Genomic DNA, 27,907 nt, shown 5'->3' with positions numbered 1-27,907 from the left:
TATGAATCACCCTTCTTCTTCTTGAAGGTCATCTTGTCCTTCTTCTCTTTCTTTTCCTCCTTGTCCTTCTTCTTGTTCTTCTTGTTGTCATCATCATTGTCGCTATTGTATGGACATTGAGCAACAAAATGATCTTTGCTTCCACATTTGAAGCACCTTCTTGACTCTTCCTTGTTCTTGGATGAAGATTTCTTTCTTCTAGCATGGTACCCTTTCTTCATCATGAACTTGCCAAATTTCTTGACAAAGAGAGCCATATTCTCATCATCATCATCATCCCATGAGCCATCATCTTCACTTGATGTATCTTGCTTTGCCTTGATCTTGGATGATGTGGCCTTGAATGCCACGCTCTTCTTCTCATCCTTCTTCTCATCTTTCTTTTTCTTCTTTTCTTCCTTCTCATCATCATCTCTATATATATCATCGGTCATTATATCTCCCAAAACATGGTTTGGTGTCATGGTGTCCAAACCACTCCTCATTAGAATAGTGATCAATATGCCAAATCTTGAAGGCAAATATCTCAAGAACTTGTGGGAGAAGTCCTTGTCCTTCACCTCTTCTCCAAGTGCTTTGAGATCATTGACAAGCACTTGAAGCCTATGAAACATCTTCGGCCCACTCTCATCCTCCTTCATCTTGAAGCTTGCAAACTTCTCTTTGAGAATATATGCCTTTGCACCCTTCATGGCTTGAGTGCCTTCAAATGATTCCTCCAATTTCTTCCATGCCTCATGAGCTCTCTCAATATTCTTGATTTGCTCAAATGTTCTTTCATCCAAAGCATCATGGATGGCACTAAGAGCAATGTCATTATTTTGGAGTAGTATTTCTTCGGCGATGGTGGGAGCCTCTTCATCTTCAATCTCAATATTTGTCTCTACCACCTTCCAAACCTTTCTATTGATTGACTTGATATAAGTTGTCATCTTAGCTTTCTAATAGGGATAATTTGAGCCATCAAATTGGGGTGGCTTCTTGGCGTTGTTGATTTGAGCTATTTTTACACCGAAGGTTGTTAAGCCTCAAATCACGGTGACCTTGGCTCTGATACCAGTTGAAAGGTCCTAATGGCTAGAGGGGGTGAATAGTCTATTAAAAATTTCTACAACAACACTAAACAAACCGATTAGACAAATATGAGGCGAAGCAAGTGTTGCGCTAGCCTACTAAAATTACAAGCCACCTACCACAATTCTAGTTAATGTAGTTTCTATCCACACAATAACTATGTCACTACACTAAGTTAGTGTGCTCTCAAAGGCTAACTAAAGAGCCACACTAACCAAACTAATAAGCTCTCACAACTAGCTACACTAAAGAGCTTGACAACTAGTTTGTGGTAATGTAGAGAGAGTGAGCAAGATGGTTATACCGCCGTGTCTAGGAATGAGCCATTCAATTACAAGAATGAATACCAATGAAGACCAATCACCTCGGAATCAAATGATGACACAATGATTTTTTACCGAGGTTCACTTGCTTGTCGGCAAGCTAGTCCTCGTTGTGGCGATTCACTCACTTGGAGGTTCACGCGCTAATTGGCATCACACGCCAAATCCTCAATAGGGTGCCACTCAACCAACATAAGATGAGGATCACACAAGCCACAAGTAATCCGGCTCTCCGCCGGGGAAAGGTCAAGAACCCCTCACAATCACCATGATTGGAGCCGGAGATAATCACCAACCTCCGCTCGACGATCCTCGCTGCTCCAAGCCGTCTAGGTGGTGGCAACCACCAAGAGTAACAAGCGAATCCCACAGCAAAACACGAACACCAAGTGCCTCTAGATGCAAACACTCAAGCAATGCACTTGGATTCACTCCCAATCTCACAAAGATGATGAATCTATGATGGAGATGAGTGGGAGGGCTTAAGCTCACAAGGTTGCTATGTCAATGCAAATGGCTAAGAGGGTGAGCTTGAGCCAGCCATGGGGCTTAAATAGAGAGCTCCCACGAATAGAGTTGTTGGGCTCCTCACTATACTGAACATGGGGCGACCGGATGCTCCAGTCAGATTGACCGGACGCTGGACCTCAATGTCTGGTCGTGCGATGCATGCCACGTGTCCCCTGCTTCAAACATCGATCGCCCGATCTCAACAATCATCAGTACATTTAAGTGGTGACCGGACATGCTGCTTTGAAGTGACCGGCCGCTAGGCCTCAACGTCCAGTCGTTTCCAGTAAGCATCCAGAAGCGATAAGTCATGAACAGACACACCCAGCGTTCGGTCACTCAACGTCATCATAAGTCTGACTGACTGGACTCAGGCCCTGAACGTTCGGTCAGTTTTCGTGCCAGCATCCGGTCATAAGACCGAAACTGTGCGCCCTCTGCTGCCACTGACCAGACGCACCAGTCCAACCGAGACCAGCATCCAGTCACTTACAGTGTCCCCCGTCTTTTCTATATAGAGCGCTGATGGCACCGTTGGACTGTCTACACTCTATAGGCGGACACTCCACTGGTGAAGTTACTTACCCTTGCTCAAATGTGCCCACCACCAAGTGTATCACCTTGTGCACATGTGTGTTAGCATATTTTCACAAACATTTTTAAGGGTGTTAGCACTCCACTAGATCCTAAATGCATATGCAATGAGTTAGAGCATCTAGTGGCACTTTGATAACTGCATTTCAATATGAGTTTCACCCCTCTTAATAGTATGGCTATCAAACCTAATTGTGATCACACTCACTAAGTGTCTTGATCACCAAAACAAAATGGCTCCTACTATTTATACCTTTGCCTTGAGCCTTTTGTTTTTCTCTTTCTTCTTTTCAAGTCCAAGCACTTGGTCATCACCATGGCATCACCATCATCATGTCATGATCTAAATGTGCAACTACAGTTTTGCTAGTGTGTAGCTATCTCTACCACAAAAGGAGTAATACAATCAATGTAAATATGGAAGCTAAAGAGCAAGGTAGAGATATGCAAACTCCCATTGATGACTCCGGTATTTTTACCGAGGTATCAAGAAGCGCGCATGCTTTACCCTAGTCCTCATTGGAGCCCCTCGCAAGGAATCCCTCACAAGGGCCAAGCTCTCGGTCGGGTAACTCTGTGGATAGCCTCGGGCCTTCCCCACGCGCAAGTGGGTCTCCGACATGCCTTCCGGCAAGCCTCTCCAGGATGCTCCCCGTCGTCTTCACTGTCAAGCTTCTGGCCAAAACACCATGGGCCTTGTTCCCTTTGGTACACGGTGGCGGCCACACCACAAACACGGTTGATGTGATCTCACAAGACTACAAGCCCCTCCGATGTACAATAATGGTGCACGCAAGCACCGAGTGGTAAGAGGTATGCAAACCTCACTGAACACTAGGCCTAAACCTAGAGTAAGCGTATAAGCGGTGGTCTAATCAACCTAATCACTTCGCAAAGCACTTACGCTAATCACCTAATAAAATACTAGGCACTATGAAAGTGAAGATCACTAAAATGGTGTATCAACACCCTTGGTATGTTTCCTTAGCTGGTCTATATATAAGCCCCACTGAGAAAGTAGCCATTAGGGACGAAATCCCGCTTTTCTGCTACTGACCGGACGTTGATTACGTCCTAACCGGACGCGTCCAATCATCCCGACCGTTGGAGCCGCGATCCACTGATCGGACGCTGCCAGCGTCCGGTCACATGCCACCAGAAGCGTTCGGCCGCATTTTCACTGCTCTAGAACCTCTCTGTACTCGATCGGACTCTGTTGTCCTGTGTCTGGTCAATTCTATCGCCAGCGTCCGGTCTAGCATCCGGTCGCGCCTGTTGCTGAGCCTCTTGATCAAAGCGTCCAGTCACTTTCCTCCAGCGTCTGGTCACTTTTGTGAGCTTGTTTCTTCGTGATCTTGCGAATGGTGTGGTTCTTATCTTCATGCTTGGACTTTGCTTGATATCTTGGGTCTTCTCTTGTGCTTCTAAGGTCTTTCTTATGGTGTTGATCATCGGATCATCACGTTGACTTCGTCCAAGTCATGTCTTGCATCCTATTGAACTACAAAACAATCACTTGCAAATTCATTAGTCCAATTTGGTTGTGTTGGTCATCAAACACCAAAATCCAAAGTAAATGGGCCAAGGGTCCATTTTCCTTACAATCTTCCCCTTTTTGGTGATTGATGACAACACGACCAAAGCAAGCAAATAATAAAAAATTGGAATTTAAAAAACTACCTACTTGCTAGGATGCAATGCAAGGGGCAAGTTTATATGATGCTAAAAGATACTACTTGTAAGATTAAAAGATACTACATAAAAACTTATCTTGCCCTTGCAAATGTCTCCATGTGGCATTTTGGATTTAAGCCTTGCTTCCTACAAATTCTCCTTATTACATAGACTAATCCATAATCCGCTTTCCTCCCTTTCTCGGACCATTACCACTTGTAGACCATTACCACTTGTAAATTATTATGATCTAGCTTATGGCCCTACAAATTAATGCTTGCTTTTGGTCCTCTAAATTCTCCTCCTTTGGAATCAAACGACATTAGTAGCACAAGGGAGGGTCAAACTTTGTGATCCTTTGTATGTAGAGTGGAATAGGTTACAAAATTTGACTCACATTATATAGATTAAGCTACCCCTAAATATATGCATACATATGATAGAAGGCAAAGCATATGCATATTTGGCAAATTATTGCTCAAGGGAATTTAATCTATATAATGCTTGGAGAAAGCATATAAATATCAAAATGAAATCAACATGATGATATTGATTTAGAAATACCACATGTGGAAGCCAATTTGATTTCTACCACTTGTAATAGGTGGTGGATATTTGAAGTATGATGCTTAACTCCGGGGACTCTATTTTCCTTGCAATGAGACTACTACACACATAATAAGCTTGAAAAGATGTTAGTCTCAAAGCATCCAATTTGTAGAGTAACCTCCCCCTAAATTTGTGCACACAATTGTGGGATACTTGTAGAAGTCATGCACATTGATTTTAGAATCAATAATACCACTCGAAAGATGACATCTCATGAATGTGAGAATCATTTTCGAAGATGATATTTAGGAGAAATTATCTACAATTTGGACTTTGGCACATATTAGATGAACAATCAAAAGACAAGCTATGTGTCATGCTCCTAAATAATTTTAAACCATGTAGGTTTGCTCCAAGGGTAAAGAATGGAACCGAGCAAGCCTACCATAAGATATACCTAGTGTATGCATGACAAAAGATATAAGCATGCAAATGCAAACATAGGCATAAAAAGTAACTAGATGCTTTAAGATGCCAATTTGTTAGAAATACCACTAGAAGGAAGTACCAATTGAAAGTAATAACATCTAATTACCTAACATGGGAAGGGGAATTTGGGTCCATAGTATTCACTAACCTACTTGGCAATGATTTTGTCTATCATGATGCACTCCATGAAATACACCCATACTTTGCCAAGTCTCCAAATTCCCCGAAGTCCATTGGACTTCTCACTTCCGTTTCGGGATCCAAACCTTCTTGGTGCTCTTCATATTGGAAATAATTTCCTTTGGCACCCAAAAGCGTTTGACCCCATTGTTGGCTTGCTTGTTCACCTTGATGGTCACCACCTTGTCATTTTTCTTCTTCTTTAACAAGTATGGTGTGGAAGCCTTCTTGTCCACCTTGTTGGTGTAGGTGTTGGAGAGTTTGCTTGTTTGCGTATTCTCTTTCTTCTTTGCTCCTCCCCCATTCTTCACCTTGCACTCATAGGACTTGTGACCTTCCTTGTGGCACACGTAGCAAACCATGGTTTGTCCTTCATTAAGCTTCTTCACTCCCTTAATAGTGTTATCTTGATGAAGTTGGGCTTGCTTCATCTTGCCTTTCACTTGAGTCAAGTCCTTGGTGAGGCGAGCTACTTCTTGCTTGAGTTGCTCATTCTCCTTTGCAACCGCTTGTGTGCATGTATCTACTACAACTTTCTCAACACAAACTTGGTTGTACAAGGATGAGTCTAAACATAAATCATTACAAGAAGTAGAGGCATCCTTTTTAGACATGTTAAAGATAGAACTTTTCTTTTTAGATGCCTTGGTGGGGGTTGTACTAACGGCTTCAAGCTTAGCAACTTTATTAGTTAGCTCATCACAATGTTTGCACATGGTTTCTATTTTAGCAAGCAAACTTTTATAAGCATCTTGTAAGCTAGCTAACTTTTCTTTTAATCTTTCATTTGTCTTTACAAGTTGCTCATCATTGATTGTGCATGCATTTGTTGTTGCACTAGCCTTAAGTTGCTCAATTTTAGTAGATAGTTCAACATTGAGATTAGCAAAGTTTTCATATTATTCAAGCAAAGTTTTGTATGCTTATTGTGAACTATTTAGCTTTTCTTTTAATTTTTTGAGCTTATTTTGTTGACTAGTACAAACTTTAGCATAATTAAGATTTTGTTGCATAATTTCATCATAAGAAGGTATTTCATCATCACTATTACTCTCACTAGAGAATGAGCTTTCGTTACCTCATGCCATAAGGCACACACGAGAAGAGCTTGATGATGAGTGCTTGCGGCCTCGCCTCTTGTTATGGTGTTCTTCTTCACTTGAAGAATCATCCCATGACCTTATTGATGTGAGGGCTTGGTTCTTGCACACCTTCTTCTTTGTCTTGGGTGTGGACTTGTTTGGACAAACTTCCACAAAGTGCCCCAACTCACCGCATCCATAGCATTCTCTCTTTCTTTGCTCATTTCTTTGATTGGTGAAAATGAGATCTTGGATTTGGATGGGCACACCCTTGACATTGAGCCTTTGGATCATCTTCTCCACCTTGTTGATTAGTTTGATTGATTCTTCATCAAGGTCGGAGGTAGAGGAGAAAGATTCATCATCTTCACTTGAATCTTCATCGTCGTCATCATCATCCTCATTTTCTTCTTCATCTTCACTTGAGGAGCTTGAGCTTGAGCTTGTCTCAACTTGCTTGCCCTTTATCTTCTTTTTCTTGCTACATGTGAGAGCTTTGCCTTTGCTCGATGAAGAGGCTTCGCCTTGACCCATCTTACACGACATTTCAAATGCCACTATCTTGCCAATGACTATGCTCGGGGTCATGGTGCCCAAGTTCTCCATGTTGTGAAGGATGGTGATGATGCTTGCATATTTCTTTTGTGGTAGCACGAAGATGATCTTCTTCACGATGTCTGCATCATCTAGCTTTGTTAATCCTATTGAATGGAGCTCATTGATAATTAGATTCAAACAAGAATACATATCACGAACGAGCTCATCATCATTCATTGTAAAGGAGTCATAATTTTGTTTAGCTAGACAATATTTTTGCTCACGGACATTACTTGTGCCGTCATGGAGCTCTTGAAGTTTTAACCAAATTTCATGTGATGTATTTAAAGTAAACACTTGGTTAAACATATCCATGCTAAATGATTCAAACAAGCAATTCTTAGCTCTAGCATTGAAATGAATTTCCTTTTCTTCACTCTTTGTGGGTTTATCGGGATTCTTAATGGGTTTCATCCCATCACGAGTGACTCTCTAAACTCCCAAATCAACTGCCTCAAGATAGCAAGCCATTCTAGCTTTATAATAGGGGAAGTTAGTGTCGTCAAAGTGCGGAAGCCTAGAGGTATCCATCCCAACCACTCTAAATAGCGTCGGCTCAATGGCGGTTAAGCCAAAGGTCCAAATTGAGCCAACCTGACTCTGATACCAATCGAAGGGACCGTGACGCCTAAGGGGGGGGTGAATTAGGCAACTTAAAAAACTCATTCTAAACTATGGTCACTTTTTCTAACTTTAGCAAAACCTATGCAAAAGATAAACTATCTAAATGTGCAACTACGGTTTTGCTAGTGTGTTGCTATCTCTACCGCAAAAGGAGTAATACAATCAATGTAAATGCGAAAGCTAAAGAGCAAGGTAGAGATATGCAAACTCCCGTCGATGACTCTAGTATTTTTACCGAGGTATCAAGAAGCGTGCAAGCTTCCCCCTAGTCCTTGTTGGAGCCCCTCGCAAGGAATCCCTCGCAAGGGCCAAGCTCCTAGTCGGGTAACTCCATGGATAGCCTCGGGCCTTCCCCACGCGCAAGTGGGTCTTCGACGTGCCTTCCGGCAAGCCTCTCCAGGATGCTCCCCACCGTCTTCACTATCAAGCTTCTGGCTAAAACGCTACGGGCCTTGTTCCCTCTGGTACACGGTGGCGGCCACACCACAAACATGGTTGGTGTGATCTTGCAAGACTACAAGCCCCTCCGATGTACAACAATGGTGCACGCAAGCACCGAGTGGTAAGAGGTATGCAAACCTCACTAAACACTAGGCCTAAACCTAGAGCAAGCGCATAAGTGGTGGTCTAATCAACCTAAGCACTTCGCAAAGCACTTACGCTAATCACCTAATAAAACACTAGGCACTATGCAAGTGGAGATCACTAAAATGGTGTATCAACACCCTTGGTATGTTTCCTTAGCCCCACTACCGTCAAATGGCCGGTTGGGGGTCTATTTATAAGCCCCACTGAGAAAGTAGCCGTTGGGGATGAAATTCCGCTTTTCTGCTACTGACTGGACGCTGATTACGTCCTGACCAGATGCATCCGGTCGTCCCGACCTTTGGAGCCATGATCCACTGATCAGACGCTGCCAGTGTTCGGTCACATGCCACCGGAAGCGTTCATTCGCATTTTCGCCGTTCTAGAACCTCTCTGTACTCGATCGGACTCTGCTATCCTATGTCCGGTCAATTCTGCCACCAGCATCCGGTCCAACGTCCGGTCGCGCCTGTTGCCGAGCCTCTTGATCAGAATGTCCGATCACTTTCCTCCAGCGTCCGGTCACTTCTGTGAGCTCTTTTCTTCGCGATCTTGCGTACGGCGTGGTTCCTATCTTCATGCTTGGACTTTGCTTGATATCTTGGGTCTTCTCTTGTGCTTCTAAGGTCTTGCTTATGGTGTTGATCATCGGATCATCACATCGCCTTCGTCCAAGTCACGTCTTGAATCCTATTGAACTATAAAACAATCACTTGCAAATTCATTAGTCCAATTTGGTTGTGTTGGTCATCAAACAATAAAATCCAAAGTAAATGGGCCAAGGGTCCATTTTCCTTACAGAAATGATATTGATGTGATCAAGGAAGTGAAAGACTTTTTGTCTAGTAATTTTGAGATGAAAGACTTGGGTGAGGCTGATGTTATTCTTAACATAAAGCTACTGAGAGAAGGAAATGGTGGGGTAACACTTATGCAATCCCACTATGTGGAAAAGGTGCTAAATCACTTTGGATATAGTGATTGCACTCCTTCTCCAACTCCCTACGACCCAAGTGTGCTATTAAGGAAAAATCGTAGAATAGCATGGGATCAATTGAGATAGTCTCAAATTGTTGGCTCACTTATGTATTTGGCTAGTGCAACAAGGCCTGATATCTCGTTTGTTGTGAGCAAACTTAGCCGGCTTGTTTCAAATCAGGAGATACACATTGGCATGCTCTTGAGAGGGTGTTGCGCTACCTAAAGGGAACTATGAGCTATGGCATTCACTATATCGAGTACCCAAGGGTACTAAAGGGTTATTGTGATGCTAACTGGATATCTGATGTTGATGAGCTTTATGCCACAAGCGGATATGCGTTTTTGCTTGGAGGTGGCACTGTTTCCTGGAAGTCTTGCAAGTAGACCGTTTTAACAAAGTCTACAATAGAAGCATAACTCACAGCATTAGACACCGCTGGCGCTGAGGCCGAGTGGCTTCATGAACTCCTAATGGATTTACCGGTAGTTGAAAAACCGATACCGGCCATCTCCATGAACTGTGATAACCAAATGGTGATAATCAAAGTGAACAGTTCTAGGGACAACATGAAGTCTACAAGGCATGTGAAAAGGCGGTTAAAATCTGTCAGAAAATTGAGAAACTCCAGAGTAATTGCGTTGGACTATGTCCATACATCTAAGAATCTGGCATATCAGTTCACAAAGGGTCTGTCACGCAATGTGATAGAAGGTGCATCGAGGGAATTGGACTTCAGACCCACTTAAAGTCATTCCATAGTGATAACTTATCATATGTGATCGGAGATCCCATGAAGTAGGATGGTGAAACAAGCTAGTGTTGACTGAGGGAGAGACCCCTTATGTTAAAGTCTGAATCATTTGAGATGCATTGTTTCTCCATTCCTTAATGTGATCCGAGTAGCTTATTTAAAAAGGGATGTTGTCCTACATAACATCTTAGAAGGAACACACCTATATGAGTTCGATTGCTAGTCACAATCTATGAGATGTGGGTAATTTATAGATACTCGTGAAAGGCATGGAAGTGTGACTTATATGCTTCAAATAGAGGGGATGCTTGGTGCAGCCTAGTACCAGATAAGAACTTTAGTGAAACTCACCTCACACAAAACTATCAATTCAAGACATAGTCCATTGTTCAGTTGTGACTGAGTGTAACTACTACTCTAGATGGATGTTCAACTTAATAGTCTTCATCAAAACTCTGGTATATCAAACAAATGTGGTTTTGAGACTATTTTACTACAAACTCTAGAGTTTGATGGGGATTGTTGGATATATTATGGGCTTGGCCCATATAATATTTAATAAATCAAATAAACTCTGGCTCATAATAATGTGTGATATATGGTTTAATACCGTATGGAATTTTGACTAGACGTTGACTCGGATTATATGGTTGGATATTGTCTATCTATATTGAGAAGCTGAGAAAAGGACGTGGGTGTGCCACACGAGCGCGCGCGCTGCCGCCAACCGGGTCGGGCCAGGCCATGGGCGTGGGCGAGGTAGGCGGGCGGGCGGCGGACGGGACATGAGTGGTTTTGCCACTCAATCCACATAATTACGGGAGTTACTCTCTTTTATGTTGGTGGCGGCTTCATTGCGGGAGTTTCACCTGTTACTGCCGTCTGCGTCCGCATGCTTTCTCCGTCCTCTGATCTCCTCCTGAGCCCATTCACTTCCCTGGTCGTGAGCATATAATCTCAGCTCCTCCGTCAGTCAATCAGCTTCGCTTCCGAGACACCACATATTTAGCTACTCTCTGATTCTCCCCGTCCCGGTTCCTACTAGCTACTCTCTGATTCTCCCCGTCCCGGTTCCTACGCGCACTGGAGCTGGGAGAGTAGGCCTCCGGAACGTCTGCCGTCTTCGAGTTCGACTGCTCGGGTGAAGGGCGGCAATCACATTTTTAGGGAATGTCGTTGGCGGCACGACTACTCGTTGTCCTCTACTTCCTACTTCCTGGAGGATCGCAGGTGATCGGCACGGCTTCTCATCTAATCAAGCTGGATGACTACATCGACAGCACTGTGTCTTCGAGTGCATCCGGCTCTGCCGCTGGGTATGTCTCTGGAACGAACCTCTTAAGGTCTTGGCTGTCAATCCTTAGTTTAAGTATCATCTACATGCTCGTCACGTTTAAGACACGCAAGCACATATATGATGTCACCAACATGTTCATATTGCTTTATGTCTTTTCATAGATTAAATTGCTACTAAAATTGCCTAATATTCTAACAGTTTATATTAAAAAGAATGCCAATAAATCACTTAACAATCCTCCACTATACATCGTGAAGGAATATCTTATTACATGCAGCACAATCACCATGGAAAATTGGAAACGAGCATTCAGCTTATTATATGTACAAGAAACTCCATGGGAACAGCCTATAACAGCCTCCATCTCAGAAATAGTAGAACCACAAATCCTATTTCCTATCAAAGAACTGGACTCTAGCTTGAAAAGTCCACTGATCTGATCACAAGGTCAGCATTCTTCCTTGATTCCAGGATAAGCTCTGCATTCGGTCGGTCGTTGTACGAGATCTGATCCACAAGACCAATTTCAAGACAATAAGAACTAGCAACATTCAGAAACTTTTGTCAAACTGAGCACTGAGGAGAATAACAGGGCACCAGTGTTTTTTCTCGAACAGCACAGGAGAACCGCGCGTCATTTCATTAAGATAAAAAAAATGTCACACGGGTCAAAGAGACCCAACTCACACAGACCACCCCCTGGAAACTAAGTTACAGACTGGCCACAAAAACTGCAGAAACGACCAAATGCCTCCAAGCTTTAAGCTCAGGGCACCGGTGTTGACTACTGAACATGATTAACAGGGGGAAAAAAAAGATCCACAGTAAATTGCTAGTAGTGTATAGTTTTTTTTTAATGAGAAAACAAATAAGATTGAACAATTCTAAAAATAATCTAAGGGGGCATCATTTTAGTCAATTGGTGTAAATGATTATACAAGTCAAAAATAAAGAATAGCTCTTGGAAGGAACCACAGCGTAGTTTTATCTGAATTCATGTATGCATATACATGCATTCTTTGTTCTTGTGTGTGGTTAGGAAAAACAGGGTTAGGCAAGAAAATTACCCGCCATGCTGCTACATCTGGCTCTTTTCCTGGCAAGAGAAACAAAACAAACAATGAATATGAAGCATAAATAATATAGTGCTGGAATGCTAATGGATTAGAGCAGACCTGTAGCAATATGTCTCTTGAGCACTCTTTGCATGGAGACATCAATGTCAATGTCAATGAACCTAAAAACGTAATTTTGGCCATTAGAAACCACTATGTTCACTCCAAAGTCAAAAGGATGTGAAGTGAGATAAAAAAAAAGGTATGTATTAGTGTGAACTGTGAATTGCAGTTGCAGAGCCTACATACTCACCATTTCTCATCAAACAAGTCCCTAATTTCAGTCCAAACATCTTCTTCCAGCAATAGATAGTTCCCTTCAACTATCACTATTTTGTGCCTGCCAAAGTCATGGCATGGCAATTAACAATCAGCAAGTGTCACACTCGTACCAGTACTTCAAGTAACTGAAGCATTTAAGGAAAGACGGTATTAATGCTGGCATGCAGTCATTATACATGGAAAAATTTACAAGATAGGGTACAATCTCATAGGAATATAGAAGAACCGCAACAAGATTTTGGATGAAAAATATAACACCAACAACCCCAATCTCTTCTGCTGTCCTGAGATTGGTGCCTCCCATTTTTGGAAAGGAGTGCTATGGACAGCTAAATCTGCCAAGTTGGCTTTTAAATGGAAGTTAGGGAATGGTAGAAAGATTAGATTTTGGGAGGATCACTGGTTTGGGAACTCAAGTTTATTAGTTCAGTTCTGGCCTCTTATATCTTTGCTAGTGAGAAAAATTAAACTGTTGCTAGTTTGTGGGATGGCCAGAATCTGAAAATTACTTTCAGAAGAACCTTCTCACCTAGTTTGATGAATATGTGGTTTGAGCTTCAAGCAATTGCTGAATCAATTGTGTTCTCGGATGATTGTGATGCAGTGGTTTAGGAGTATGAATCCAAAGGTACCTATTATGTACAATCCTTATACGCGGCGGTCTCTTTTAAAGGGATTTTACTGATTTACACCCTGTCCATTTGGAAGATCTGTATCCCACCAAGAGTACAAATTTTCTTGTTGCTCTTGAGTAATAATAAACTTCTTACCGGAGACAACTTAGCTAAGAGAAGACATGTTGATGATATGGCATGCTTATCTTGCAACGAAACTGAACCTGTCACTCATTTGTTCTTTGATTGTTGTGTGGCTTCTATTACTTGGAAGTTAGCAGCACATACATTGTGACTTGGTACTGATTTTGAATCAGTAGCTAAACTCTGGCTTTGTGGTAAAAATGATTTTGTTAAGAATGTTTGTTCTTCAGATCTCTTATGGGGTATCTGAAAAATGTGGAATGCACTTTGTTTTCAGGGGGGTACATAGCAAGATGTGAGGAAGATAATGAAGATGGCGAAAACCAACAAGGCTGATAAGGTGGCGCCCTCTGTACAAATAGCAAGAATGGGAGAAGCTGGAACTGGTGGTAAGGCAAATGGAAGAAATTGCAAACGAACCGGCGAGGATCATGTGGAGGATGGAGGCAGAGGTTATAGGAAGCTCAAATGTAACTGGAACAGTACAGAACTCCAGCTGGGAAGATGCAGCAGTGTCTGAGAGGCTCATTTCGCTAGAAACTTCACTTTCAGATCACGTAGCGATTCGAGTTTTCCAAAGTTTGGACTTAGACAATGTGGGCGGATGCGCCTAGAATACGTTGTGCTGAACTGTGACGTTTTGTGTGCTTTGTTTCTCTGGAATAAAGAGGGGGTAACCTTCTCTCTTAAAAAAAACAGCAACAAGATTAAGTTCTCATGAAAAAGTCTTTGTGCTGCAACTTGCATACACAGGAACAGGGGAAGAAAATTGGAGCTTAACATAACAATTCATAAAAAGAACTGGGAACTTAGCAGTAGTTGATATGGTCATGTGATAAACAATGGCTATTGCATAACATCCAATGTTAGGGGATGCTAATATTAAGTTGATCCAAAAGATTTTATGACTAAAGCAACGCATTCAAATCCAAGCTAACTTACTGTGGCTTAACAAATATGTCGTTCTCAACTGGATCACCAACACCATGATCAAACGATGGAGCATAAACTGAACCCTACGAACCAAGATGTTAATAGGATCAGATTAAATAGCATGCAGTACTAAAGAACTCGTACTGCAGGACGTTGGTAGATACCTCTGTTCTTAGGGTCTGTAGACATTTCAGAAACAGTGCGGGATCGAATGTCCAAGGTGCTAAAATCAATAACTATGATGTTAGTATTTACCTAAATACAGTTTAAATGAAACAGATTTACAGAGAACATCACACACCTCCTCTTCTTGCATGTGCTTCTTTTGGATCCTACAGGCACAAGTGTGTAAACAATTTGAGGAAGAGCTGAAATTAGATATGGGTCACTCGAAAGATAACAAACCTCCATTGCATCGAGCTGAGCACGATAAAGGTGGAAACCATCCATTGGAAGCATTGCAGCAATTTCCTCGGTAGGAAGCAGTGCTCCACTACCCTTTGCGTGCTTCTGGGACCAAAGCATATTAACACGTCCAACAACTTCAGAGACAACTGTGGACTTGCCTGCACCAGGTGGGCCAGCTAGGCCAACAATGTATCTGCCAAGAGCAATCAATTGGTTTAGCAGAATATTACTCAAGAACTTTTCTTACTAAATGTTCCAGCTGAAAAATTGTTAATATGCCAATTTTCAAATTTAGCACTGGGCAAACAGATCAGAAAAAATCAAGAAAACAAACACCCAAAAATGATCTAGAATGGAAAGGATCCTTGCTATGCTTTGAATAGCAATTAAATACATCTGTTATTTGAAATTTCTTCTCATGTTGAACAGATCTATCCGTTCCCAAGCTAGGTAACTGAACAATCACTATAAATTCTCTTGGAAGCAAATTAGTAGTTTAGAATTCCTGACCAAAAAAAAAGTTGGACAATAGAAGCCAATTCTGCTTTTTTATTAAAAAAAATCCCAAACAAAAAAAGTGTGAAAGCAAAAAGACTACAAATGTGACTGACGATGTTCAAGAACTAACATGTCCTAGCGCAAGACATTCAAAACCAAACCAGCTTTGATCACTGCAAATTTGCAATAGAACATCACGCAATAATCAATGTCCTAAACAGCACCAACAGGAAAGGCTTACTTTGAATCAAGATGTTCAATATTCTTCAAGACAGAAAGAAGGTGTTCAGCCAAAGCGTCATATACCTCCTCCATCGACCTTCAAATGTAACATCAATTTTTATCAGTATGACAATTATCCAATAGTATAAACATCTATGAATAATGATCAAAGTTGAGAAGATCAACCAATTACAGTATAACCCTTCTGTTTTCAGACTGCTTGGCCCAAAACAGGCCTAAGCAAAAAAGACATGACAAAGGAACAAGTTGCAAGGAGTCATGTCCAAAGCATTGCTACAAATGATCCAGTTGAATCACTGGTCCAAAAAGAAACGGGGTAGCAATGCCCTCTTCTTAAAAACAATAATTTTGCACCAGCTCATGCAAAAAATGAAAAAAACTTGCAAGTGGTAGAGTCTTACCGCCTGTCACCGGAAGGTCCCGGGTTTGAGTCGCGGTCTCCTCGCATTGCACAGGCGAGGGTAAGGCTTGCCACTGATACCCTTCCCTAGACCCCGCACAGAGCGAGAGCTCTCTGCACTGGGTACGCCCTTTACTTATTTTTCATAGGTGATGGCATCAGCTAATTTTCTATCATTTCATAAATATCTCTTCTGAAAAGCCAGATGTTCAGCAGGTTCTTCTGGGAATTTGTACATCAGGGAAAAATGATCAAATTTGCTAGCTAGAACATCGCCACAAACAGTCCTAAGTTTTATTTCATGGAGCAACCCATTTCCCAGCTGACCTGCCCGTGCAAAGGCCATTGATTCTTAGCTGGGTCCAATATTTTGTCGTAAATGACTAGTGTCATAACTGAATTAGTAATGACTAATGAGATAATGACTTTCACAAAACATAGAGCAAAACCCCAGGCCCCAGAGCACCAAGAAAATTGCAAGGCTAGTGTCAGAATTGTATGATAGTAAAAGAAATACTCCATCCATTCCAAATTATAGGTCATTTTGGCTTTTCTAGGTACATAGCTTTTGCTATTTATCTAGACATAGTGTATATATGGCTGCATAGTAAAAGCTATGTACTTAGTTGTAATCAAGTAAGGGAGTCGCAGTCGCTTACTTGGCTTCTATCTGCGGGGTTTGTTGTCTCTGATAGCAAGGAACCTGGAAAACGAAGGAACAATGCTAGAGTCAAACATAGTAAATCCATGCTCAGCAAAGTGGGGGTAACAGGGAAAAGGACGCTTACATTTCGTTTTTTGTTGTTTGCGTCTTGAAAGCTTGGGTATCGAGGAGATGCAGCCTGGAAGCTAGCAAGGACCGGAGGCATCGCCCCCATCAGCTTGCTTCTTATAGCATAGCTCCTACAAGCTACGAATCCTGCAGGGACAGCAGGAATCATGGTTTTAAGCCATGCCTCGAAACCGCAACAGAAGGCAATGTGAACGCATAGGAGTTTGGATTTGGGGAATAAAATGAGAAGACATTCAGTTAGCACTTGGCACTGGCAAGCAAGGCAGGCTTGAAGGCTTGCTGCCAGCAAGAAATTTGCATGGAAAACTAGGAGGTACTACAAGAATTGGTTACAAGGAGGCGCAGTCACGAATTCCGACGAATTGGAGGTCGAAATGAAGCAGGATTCAGTATGTCAGGAAGTCCAATCTGTTCGATTCCAGGCGGCAGGCCACACTTGCAACTTCCTTGGATTGGATGAAGTCGAAGACGGCAGAGGCAAACGCGACCGCACGGTTAAGGCGGAGGGAAATCCAGGCGCGAGGAAGGGGGATCGAAGGGCATCTTACCCGTCGGCCCCGGCCGGCGAAATGACGGCGGCCGGAGCAGCCGCGCCTGAGCCTGCGCCGCCGCCTCCGTGGACGCGATGGAACTGGACAACTCCATGGCAGGCTTATCGTTGCGCGCTCACAGAATCGACCGGCGGCCGCGGTTGATCTAAGGCCGATGAATCGGAGTGCGATTGGAACGAAACGGAGAAATTCAGAAATCGAAGCTCGAGAAGGAACGGAATCAGTATGGTTTTTTACATATTGGCCCTCTTACTTATGTCATTCGAAAACTACACATGACATGAGGACCTGACTGTAAAACTGCTCTAAACCATCAGACAGACAGCCACAATACAGGATGCAAAGCAACAATCTGGTGAAGAAAAAGCAATTATTGTCCTGGATAAACAAGAGCAAAATATGGTTTGAAAGTACAGCAACAGTAGGGCCGGTTTGCATTGCATACCGTTATTATCCTACAAATTCCACAGATTAAACACAGCATGAACAGAAGGAGCATGGTACAACACACTCCAGATGGAACATACAGGGTCTAGAGGCTGGCTGAATCGACGCCGCAGCTCCTCGACGTCAAGGACGCCGACGCCGCAGATCACCAAGGCCTCACACTTCGCAGGCCGGCGCTTGCTCACCGGCCTAGCCTAGGTGAGGTGAACGGTGCACTGGCTCTTCCGTGGCCTGCCCCATTTCTCCTGCCCCTCCAGCTGCAGAATGAGCAAGAACCGACCACGCAGGTGAGATGACGGACTGTTTGGTTTGATCAGTGCAGAGGCCAGAGGGGATTTTGCAAACCTGCTCTATCATGAAGTGGGGCACGTGCACGCGCTTCGACCCATCGGCCAGCCGCTTGCAAGGCAGCCGGGGCTCTATGGCCGCGAACTCGTTCAGGACCTGGTTCCTGATGGCTCCGATCAGCATGTCGCGGCACCCTTGGGCGTGCACGTCCTTCAGATTGGGGCACTGGATCAGCAGCCGCTCTGAAACAGAGTTACACAAGGATGTCAGTACCATGCTGTCCTCATGGAATGGAACTTAGTTGCTATATGCACAGCCTGAGTTTCAAGATTCTGCAACAAAGCAAGGATGGGTATCGCACCTGGATGAAGATTCGTGCACAAGTTGAGGTTCAGATCAACCAGCTCCGGGCAAGTTCACATACAAGGGCCTGTCACGTGAGAAGCAGCATATGAGCACGCAGCTGTACTATGTGTATGAACCAGAACAATGATGCCTTCAAGAATCACATACAGTCAGATACAGCTTTTTCGACACTTACATCGAATCGCTGAACAGCCCCACAGGCTGAGTTTCTTCAGGTTGTTGTGCTTTATGATCAACTTCTGGCAAGTAGTCTGCTGCTTTCTCTGGACATGGTAATTTAGAGCAGAACTTGATCCCGCCAGTTAGGTCACCGAAGTAGTATCTCCCAGCTTCAGGCTGGGGGGTAGCACATATGCTCTGGCCACAGTCCATGACACGAAGGAGTGGCAACTGTGCTGCAGCCACCTGGACCCCAACTGTATATCAGGAGTGAACAGAATTTGTTAGCGTATTTGGGGATATGGGCATTGGAATTCTCTTTGAAATAAGTGGACCAAAGGACACTTACATGAGGTGATATTTGGGCACCTTAGCCAGGAGCAGAAATGTTAGGGTGTTAGGGAACGCATTGCTGATCATCCCAAGCCCATTGTCAGTAATGCCAGATCTGAATGAAGATATAAGCATGCGAAATTAAATAACTATTTCCATGTAACTTTCCAGTGGCACAAAAACTTGAAGTTTGTTCATAGAAACATCAGGTCCTCATAAGGTTGGTGCTTACCCACTTAAATCAAGCAGCTCCAAGCTTGCATAAGAACGAACAATAGATGCAACAGCTGCATCTGTTATTTTTGAACCCTGTAGAAAGGACAGCATGCACAGGCCCCTGGTGAAAGGAGAAACAAAGAAGGTTAATCATGCTGTTGAGATCAAGACAGTGGATTCATAGCAAAGATTCCATGCAGCATAGTTTGAAAAACATTCCATAAGGATCATGGCAAGATGTGATGAACTGAAAGATACCTGAGATTAGCACTCTCTAGAGCAAACACAGCTTCATTGCATAAGCGAATTGATGAGATGTGCATGTTCCTCAAGTTTGGGCAGGTGCGGCCCAGACTATCCATTAGAGCAACCAGGTCAGTAGAATCATTATTTTGTATGGCAAAGTTCAGTGAGAGCTCATTCAAATTGGGGCAGTTCACGACCTACAAGTTGATAGCCCAAATCAATTTATGCAAGATATAAGATTCAGGGAATTGCATAGCAAATAAATTGCAGGCATATCTCAGGCATACCGCTTTGGTAAGGGAACAAAGACCTGACAACCAAAGTGTTGAAAGGCTTGAAGAGTTAACATTGAGAAAACCAAGACTGCTACAGCCATCTAATGTAAGAACTAACAGAGATCGCTTCTCTGAAACAAACCTACATAGCTCATCCCTGCATAGAACAGCAAGTGTCAGTTAGATACAACAAAACTTAATGCCAATTTAACATTACTGAGGTGCAGGTATTGTTTTGAGATGGCTTATGGTGACAATAAACCACAAAGATACTTAAAGAAACAAGAAACACTGACATTATATGTTTTTCAGCCAGTAGCACTAAATTTGGTACTGCACATTAGCAAAGGGATGCATACTAGATACTGATCATAAACTTTCATGTTCTATTCAACATGCAGCAGTGCAATCCATACATGATTATATGCAAGAATAAAATGAATAGAAAGATGAATGTTTAGTAGTGGGAGCTTTCAACATACCCAGTTATCCTGTTGGCTGCGCTATTGACCATGCTGATAGCCAGGGATTGTAAATTGGGGCAGGAAAATGCAATGCATGCCAACAGTGTGGCATCAACATCACTGAAAATGTAGGAAAAGAACATCTGGTCAGAACATTAATCCTCACAACTAAGAAGTTGAAACATAAAGTCAAGCACCAAAAGAACTAGACCTATACAAACTATCCACCACGAGAAGACCCAAAGCAAATCAGGATTTCAGTTTTCCTCGAATTATAATTGAGCAAGCAGGCAGACAACATCTGCATTTTGGTCATCATCAGAACTATAGGAATCCTAACAGGACAAACACTGGGGGGGGGGGGGGGGGGGGGGGGGGGGGGGGAGTTGTGCAATGAAATAGTTCATCATCATCTCATTCTTTAGTTTTTTTTGTTTGGTTTGTCAAATAAAATGAGTTGATCCATCATTTAAGCTAATAATCGGTACTAGTATGAGGAATGGGATCGTTCCACTAAATTTGAGAAATGGACTCATGATACATCACCCCATCTAAAATGGGTTGATTCCCCAAACCAAACACTTCATAGATGTACCAAATGACACCCCTAATTGCCATAAAGAAGGCACCAAGTTCCTCTTAGATCACCAAACGAGGAAAGTTGTTCTTCAGAAGGCCAACCTAACTCTGCATCTGCTGCACAAACTGCTCTTTAGTCCGACAGGCAATACCATCAGAGATTCATGAGCCTTTTACCACCAATACTGATTTATCAGTCTGATCCCCTAGCTGATTCACAAGGCCAAGTAGCATTTCATTATCTAACATCATCCACGCACTGATTCTGCATCAAAGTAGCTACGTACAGATCCGTGCTTCCTACTCTCATATCAGACCAGATCTCACAGCAACATAACTAGAACTCCCATAAGAAAGTCACATCCAGCAAGAGTCCAAGTCCATATAGTCGGACCAGATCAGATGGACGCTTAGATTTCACCCAGCAAGCATGGATCGTACTACGTGCCACCTTTGCTTTCCATTTACGACTTCTGCACGATGTGTATTTAGGATCCAACCAAGCACCGATCAAGGATCCACAAGCGGAGATCTCATGGCACCAGATCAGATCACACATCTGCACTGCACTCAACAGCAGTCGTTCAATCCCATTCCACTAGTTCAGACAGGTTTAAGTAAGGTGAATTACTCGCGAATTTTGGTGTTCGTTCGTTAGTTCCCTTCCCTCCCGTTTGGATCGAGCAACGTTCTACAGCATCGATCGACCCTCCGTGCCGTCATTTGCGCCGATCCACTAAAAGCGCCGCCGCATGCATAGCATAGCATAGATCAGCTGTCGACCTGTTCTCACCTGTCCATGGTGAGAACGAGCTTGGCAAGCGCGGGGCACCGCGCCATGAGCGCGGCGACGGGCCTGACCCCGGAGGCGCGGAGGCGGACCTCCTCGGCGCCCCCCCACAAGCGTCGCGAGCACTCGCGCCAGCCGCGGCTGACCCCGGCCGCAGCCGCCACGGCGCGCGGGGGCAGGCGCTGCAGCACGCCCACCAGCACCTCCCCGGGCGCCCGCCGCCCCGCGCCCACCTCGACCCACGGCAGCGGCGGGCCGTCGTCGTCGTCGCCGTCCTCCTCCTCCGCGTCCACGTCCACCACCTCCGCCCTGGCCTTCTTCTTCCCCGCCGCTGGTGTCAGCGGCCGCGGTGGCGGCGGCGCCGCGACCTCCGGCGGCACGGAGTCCAGCACTACGGCCGATGCAGCCGGCGGCGACGCGGCCGGCTCGTCGAACTGCAGAGCGCGGCGCGGCTTGGTCTGCTGCGGCGGCGGTTGTGGCTCCCCTGCCTTGTTGCCGGCCCCGGAGGCGGGGGCGGCGGTGGAGGCGGGGCCCGGGACGGAGCAGACGTGGCCCTTCTTGGGCAGCCCGCACCGGCCGCAGTTGTAGCTGCCGCGGCGCTTGGGCGGGGCGGGGGCGGGGACGGCGGGGGCAGCGGCGGCGTCGGAGGCCATGGCGCTGGGGGTGGGATGAGGGGAGAGGAGGGGCAGCTGAGCTGGATGGGGTAGGGGTGGATGGGGATTGGTAGGAGAGGGAAGGCGGGGTGGGGAAATAGAGGGAGTAGGGAGAAGAAGGCGGGAGATTGGCGCGCGCGAGCTTGGCGCCATTTCCGCCTGCGCGCGGCCCGGTCTATTTTCCCGGTTGGCGCCGGCGGGCTTTGCCGCCTTGCTTTCGTTTCGGTTTGCATGGTCGGAATCGTCGGATCGGAGATCGGATGGCGGCGCACGGGTAGCTCGTGGACTCGGTCCGTGGCGCGCGCGGGCGGAGGAGGGCTGTCTGACGTGTCGTGTGCCGCGTGCGTGGGCGAGATGGCGAGTGAGCGAGCGAGCACTGAAGTAGGAGACGGTTTTGGCCTCGTGGAAGGTTGTTGAGCCCGACGCAAGCGGAACGGCAACGTACGGACCTGTCGTGCCTTGGTGGTGGTGAGCAGGATGAAAACGGATCGGATATCATTGATATTATATTTGTTTTTATATTTTTGTCCGAATTTAGATTTAAATACGGATAGTGTCAACCATGTCGAATAGGATACGATTGGATATCGACATCATAAATATGTGATTTGAGGATTCGGATACGGATATGATATCGGGTGTTGAATATCCGGACTCGGATACGGACAGATTTAAACTCCTCTAAATGAATTCAGTATCGAATATGATCGAAAAATATCCGTACCATTTTCACCCACAGTGGTGACAGTGGGGCGACCATGGAAATGGGCTTGGGTGGTGGGCGCTTGTGTTCAAACATTCGATAGTATGGCGACTAAAGTTTATGAGGAGAAACCAAACATCTATAAGACTACCCATAGTGTCGTTGATGCTAACAGTATGCTTGACGGAGGATAGAGGAGGCGAAGGTGGGCGCTTGGGCCCCCCTCCTCCACGTGTATACCATTGCAAATCTTCTTTATGTTTGCTAGCTCGTGTGCTAGCCCCTGCTTCGTTGGGCACCATGCTCTGTCGCTGCCATATATAGTCACAGTGTGGGCACCCATGCTTCTCTACTTTGTCGATCCAAATCATCACATAACCACCCCTTCCTTCCGCGCGAGTTGACCGGTTGCAACTGTAGTTGGTGTGATCTAGTTGCGATTGGTTGCAACTAACTGGTGTTGATGACTGGTTGCAACCAGATGCAACTAGCTGCGACTGCAGCTGGTGCTGGCGTCACTAGCTGCACTACGGTTGAAACTAGAACCGGCTAATAAAACATAACTTTTTGTTTGCCCAGGACTAACGACCGGTTGAAATGTACCTTTTTATTTGTTCAGCGCCGAGGAAAGAAGGTGACTCGGATAGATTAAATTTTGGTTCAACATCGCTCTTCATAGTGTGCCTACTCGAGGCTTCAATACTCTCTCCATTTTCAGCATCGCTAAAAAGCAACGTTGTGGCTACTCTAAGACTCTGGAGATATGAAGTATACTGATAATGATGAGATGAGATGAGATGACACGTATACAGTATTATCGTATCTTTGACTCGTCATAAAACTCTGTTTCACATACAAACACGCCCACTGAGACGATCGTGGTGAAGCGTAGTAGGGTAGAAAGCAAAAGAATCTAGCAAGAAGAACTAATTAAGCGACAATATGGAACATGGTGAATCGTTCTTGTAGCGAAGTTCTTGTTACTCTTGGTGGTTGTCGCCACCTAGAGATGGCTTGGAGATGTGGTGGATCGCTGAGCACCACTTGATGAGTGTGCGGGGGCTCCAATCGGTGGCATTGTGAGGGCTTTGTGCTCATCCCCGTAGCAGTCCGTGAAGAGCAGCTTTAGTAAAATCAGACTTGGAGATGTTCTTGGTGACATGCCGACTTCTACACAAGCGCAACATTGTTTCCTTCCTCCTCTGATGGGATTCGCTATATCTGCATCTGTTGTGCGCCACCGCTGTCGATGTCCTCCTTTTTCTCACCTAGTGGCAGCACCTTCGTCACCCTACCGCATGACCCGCGCGCCCCTACTCTGGCACTACGGTGAGGTCCACCTGCCCTACCTCCTCTGTCGCTGCGAGCTCTGAGATGACATAGGCAGTGATGATAGAGGAGTCGCAATCAGCGGTGAGAACATGAATGTACTAGACCAAACACCGACATGGGCAAAGTCATTGTTGTCTAGTATGTCTTCCTGTGGCTGATGTTTATTTTCCTCTTGAACCGTTTAGTGTCCCTTTGGCATCTGGATTCTTGCAGACTCTTGTCGCGAAGCCGTGTCAAACAACTATCTAAAAAATGACCCCTGCAAGGAGTTGGAGCCATTTTTGTACTGAGGAGCTAGAGCCGTGGACCGTGGATTATCTCGGCTCCTAACAGATTTAACGCAAATTATAACAAACCTGTCACTGGAGCCATTTTTTACATTTTTAATATAGCTTCAGCTTCACCTAATAAGCTGCTCCACAATAGGAGCAGGAGCCTCGCTAAACTCGCCCTTAGTCCGTCTTGAGTATTTTAACCATCCTCCTCTGTTGCCTGTTGCTTGGAGTCCTTGAATTGTTTTCTTGTCTTGGTTTTTGTTGCTCTCCCCCAATCACTCAGGCAACAGGGCAAAGAAAGCTATGAGAAGGTTAAATATGGTAAAGATTGAGTTGCATTCTTTTGTTGTGCGAACCTTTAGTCACTGCTATCATCCATGGGTGAAATTGATTTTGATTTGTTCATATTGCCGCCGCTGATCGTGATGCGTGGCAATGTCGACGGCGCCAAAGACGAGGAAATGGTGGATTGTCTACTTGGTTGTTTGCCATAGCTCATCAACCTCTCTTTTGCGGTAAATGTATGATATCATTATTTTTTTTCTCTGCGTAGAAACTACTAAGCAAGTAAGTTTGGAGTAGTAGTTTGTCAAAAAAAACATGGAGCAAAGGCCAGCATATAGAGGCAATAATGCTCTTGGAGCCCGTTGGCTGAAAAATATCAGCTACACCAATTTCTCTCGTCCACACGATCCGACTCGTGGAACCATAAAAAGTTGTTAGGGTTTTGCACGTAAAAAGTTATCTAGAGATACGTGCATCTTTTAACGCCCTAACTTATTTCTCTTGGATTCTAAAAGTTGATTTATTTTCTAGAAGGAGGAAGTACTAAAGAAACTATGGAATAGAAAGTTGATTCTAACCGTTGACTCATTTTGCCGAAGGTGACAGGAGAGTACTAAAAATATTAGAAATTTATTTTTATATAACAATATTTATGTCTGTAGAAATTAGCCATATAATTTCAAAAAAAGGGAAATTAGCCATATAGAAACTATGAGAGCAAGTATAATAGCAGGTTTAAGCCGACTAAATGCTAAGGTGGATGAGAGAGGGGAGGAGAGAGAGGAGAAGCGGTCTGTAAGCTTACAGCCGGCTTGGACACAAGAACCAAGAAAGTCTGTGAGAGAGATAAGTGAGCCATGTATTAACTGTAAAGAGCTAACTATTATATGAGTGGGCTGAAAGAAGGCTGCAAGGAACCTTACAGCCAGCAAACCGGTTGTATTATTAGCCTTGCTCTAATGAGTTGAAACCGCAGTGACTCCATATAACCCCCGATTCCCGGAGGCGGCGGCGGCGTCTCGCCTCCCGCAGGGCACTCATGATTTCCAGCGCCATTAACACCACGCCGCGCTCCGATCCTTTCCCCATTCACACTTGCTCTCAAGTTCCATACTTCCATCCCCACTTCTCTTCTAGCTTCTTCTCTATAGGCCCTGTTTGTTTCCGCTTATAAGCGGCTTATCGGTGGAAATAAGCGAGAATCCCGCCAAACGCTTTGCTTATTTCCACCGATTCTCGCTTATGTGGTAAGCCGCTTCAGAGATTTGAACTACGAGAAGCGAAAAGCGAGAAGCGAGAAAATCTTCGCTTAGATTATAATCCAAGCGTGTCTGGGAGAAGCGGAAACAAACAGGGCCTAAAACCCTCGTGCAGTACTCCTGGCCGGATCATCCTTGCACAACCTCAGGAAACTAAATCCGCCGTCACCATACCGCCGCCGCCATGGATTGCATACAAAAAAAAAGGCCCCTGCAAGCACCACTTCGCCTTCATAGTCACAGACAATAAAGCCCCAACTTCCTCCTGGCCGGATCATCCTTGCACAACCTCAGGAAACTAAATCCGCCGTCACCATACCGCCGCCGCCATGGATTGCATACAAAAAAAAGGCCCCTGCAAGCACCACTTCGCCTTCATAGTCACAGACAATAAAGCCCCAACTTCCTTGCATCGTTTCCTGGATGAATGAGCCATCCGAATTGATCTTGAGCTGGCCCGGCGGTGGAGCTTTCCATCTAGCATTCCCAGCTGTCTGCCTGATCGGCTCCTTCCTCTCCAACTTGCTCAGATCATTCAGCAAGTTAAGTACATCTGCAGCAACGCCATCCACACCCTGACCCTTCTCCCCTTTGTTAATTTTGTTTCTCTCAGTCCACCACTTCCAAAGGAATAACGCTGTTTTAGTTCGGACTTCTTCTTTCAGTGATAATATTTCAGTCACCACTTCTCATGCCAAATGCTTTGACAACAGCTGTTGCCGAACCGGTTCAAGGGAAAGAGTAGACCAACATCGCTTGACCAGCTTGCATTTAAGAAAGAATGTCCTCCATCCTCATCCAACCGTGACAAACTAGGCATCTTGTATCGAGCTGCACACCTCTCCTCTGAATATTCATCTTGAAAGCAAGACTGTTGCGTGCCAGTCTCCATAGAAAATTGCAAACTCTATGGCATGAAAGCTTCCATAATTTGTGCCAAACAACATTTCTAGTTTGTTAGTCGTTGAATTCTTATTCTTACTCTTGGTAGTAGCAGAATTCTTACTCTCATCGAGAGAAGATGACACTAGGAGTTTGGGCAATTTTCTGATTTATTTCTCACACAAAATGTCATACCAACCTAAGGAGTTGGGGATACATATTTATAGGTTGCTAGCCAGCCAAGCATATGCCAAGATGCTAGATGCTAACATGTTGTCCTAAAATAGATGCTGTCCTAGATGCTAAGATGCTGTCCTAGCCAGTCAAAGATGTTGTCATTGATGCTAAGATGTTGTCCTAGCCAGTCAAGAATGTTGTCCTTGATAGGCAGCAAGACCACCATGTAGCCACAAGGACAATATACTGCAGCCCCACAAAGACCAGCCAATACAGAGACTTATCACATCATTCTCTCCCTAAGTCTTATGCGTCGTCTTGTGGGAAAGTTGAACCATCCCGGTCCTGGAGCAGAGCTCAAGGAACTTGATCCTAAGAGGCTTGGTAAGCAGGTCCGCAAGCTGGTCTTTGATGTTGATGTAGCTTGCCTTGATGCTCCCTTCCTCCAAACAGCCTCGGATGAAGTGGTACCGCACCCGGATGTGCTTACTCCATTCATGGAAAACGGGGTTTTTTGCCAGGGCCAGAGCGGACTTGCTGTCCATCCTGAGCTCCACCGCTCTAGTGTCTCTGCTGAGGAGATCACCAAGTAGTCGAGCGAGCCAGAGCGCCTGAGTCGAAGCGGTGGAGACCGCTATGTACTCGGCCTCGCAGCTGGACAGGACCACCACCTGTTGCTTGACCGACTGCCAGCTAATGAGGCACTTGCCGAGGAGGAAGATGATCCCGCTCATGCTCTTGCTGGTGTCGATGTTGCCAGCGTGGTCGCTGTTGCTGTACCCGACGAAGTGTGCCACCCCAAGGCACCTAGGGTAGTAGAGGCCGTGGTTGAGAGTCCCCGCAACGTAGCGGATGATCCTCTTCACAGCCAGCTGGTGCTCCGTTG

The 27,907-nt window shown here is 44.8% G+C and overlaps 1 protein-coding gene and 1 pseudogene across 2 annotated transcripts; both read right to left on the bottom strand.

The window, feature by feature from the left end:
- Positions 1-11,490: 11,490 nt before the first annotated feature.
- LOC136508399 (ATP-dependent kinase-like protein notR') lies at positions 11,491-17,960 on the bottom strand. 2 transcript variants are annotated; one of them, XM_066503065.1, is made up of 12 exons: positions 17,820-17,960; positions 16,737-16,867; positions 16,608-16,651; positions 15,547-15,624; positions 14,805-15,000; positions 14,701-14,731; positions 14,564-14,622; positions 14,409-14,482; positions 12,680-12,766; positions 12,487-12,548; positions 12,379-12,407; positions 11,491-11,818 (listed from the first exon to the last, which is right to left on the bottom strand). In XM_066503065.1, the coding sequence occupies exons 2-12, from the start codon at positions 16,824-16,826 to the stop codon at positions 11,726-11,728; spliced, it is 843 nt and encodes a 280-aa protein (XP_066359162.1). In that variant the 5' UTR covers positions 16,827-16,867; positions 17,820-17,960; the 3' UTR covers positions 11,491-11,725. The 2 variants fall into 2 exon arrangements, with proteins under 2 accessions (XP_066359162.1, XP_066359163.1); XM_066503066.1 differs by lacking the exon at positions 17,820-17,960 and adding an exon at positions 17,290-17,513.
- On the bottom strand, positions 17,639-22,436 carry LOC136508400 (F-box/LRR-repeat protein 17-like; annotated as a pseudogene).
- Between the last annotated feature and the right edge of the window lie 5,471 nt (positions 22,437-27,907).

This window comes from Miscanthus floridulus, chromosome 15, assembly GCF_019320115.1.
Source record: "Miscanthus floridulus cultivar M001 chromosome 15, ASM1932011v1, whole genome shotgun sequence".
In the NCBI taxonomy this organism is placed as follows: domain Eukaryota; kingdom Viridiplantae; phylum Streptophyta; class Magnoliopsida; order Poales; family Poaceae; genus Miscanthus; species Miscanthus floridulus.
Note: the sequence above shows the minus strand (reverse complement) of the source record. Positions and strands in the feature narration are given on the sequence as shown.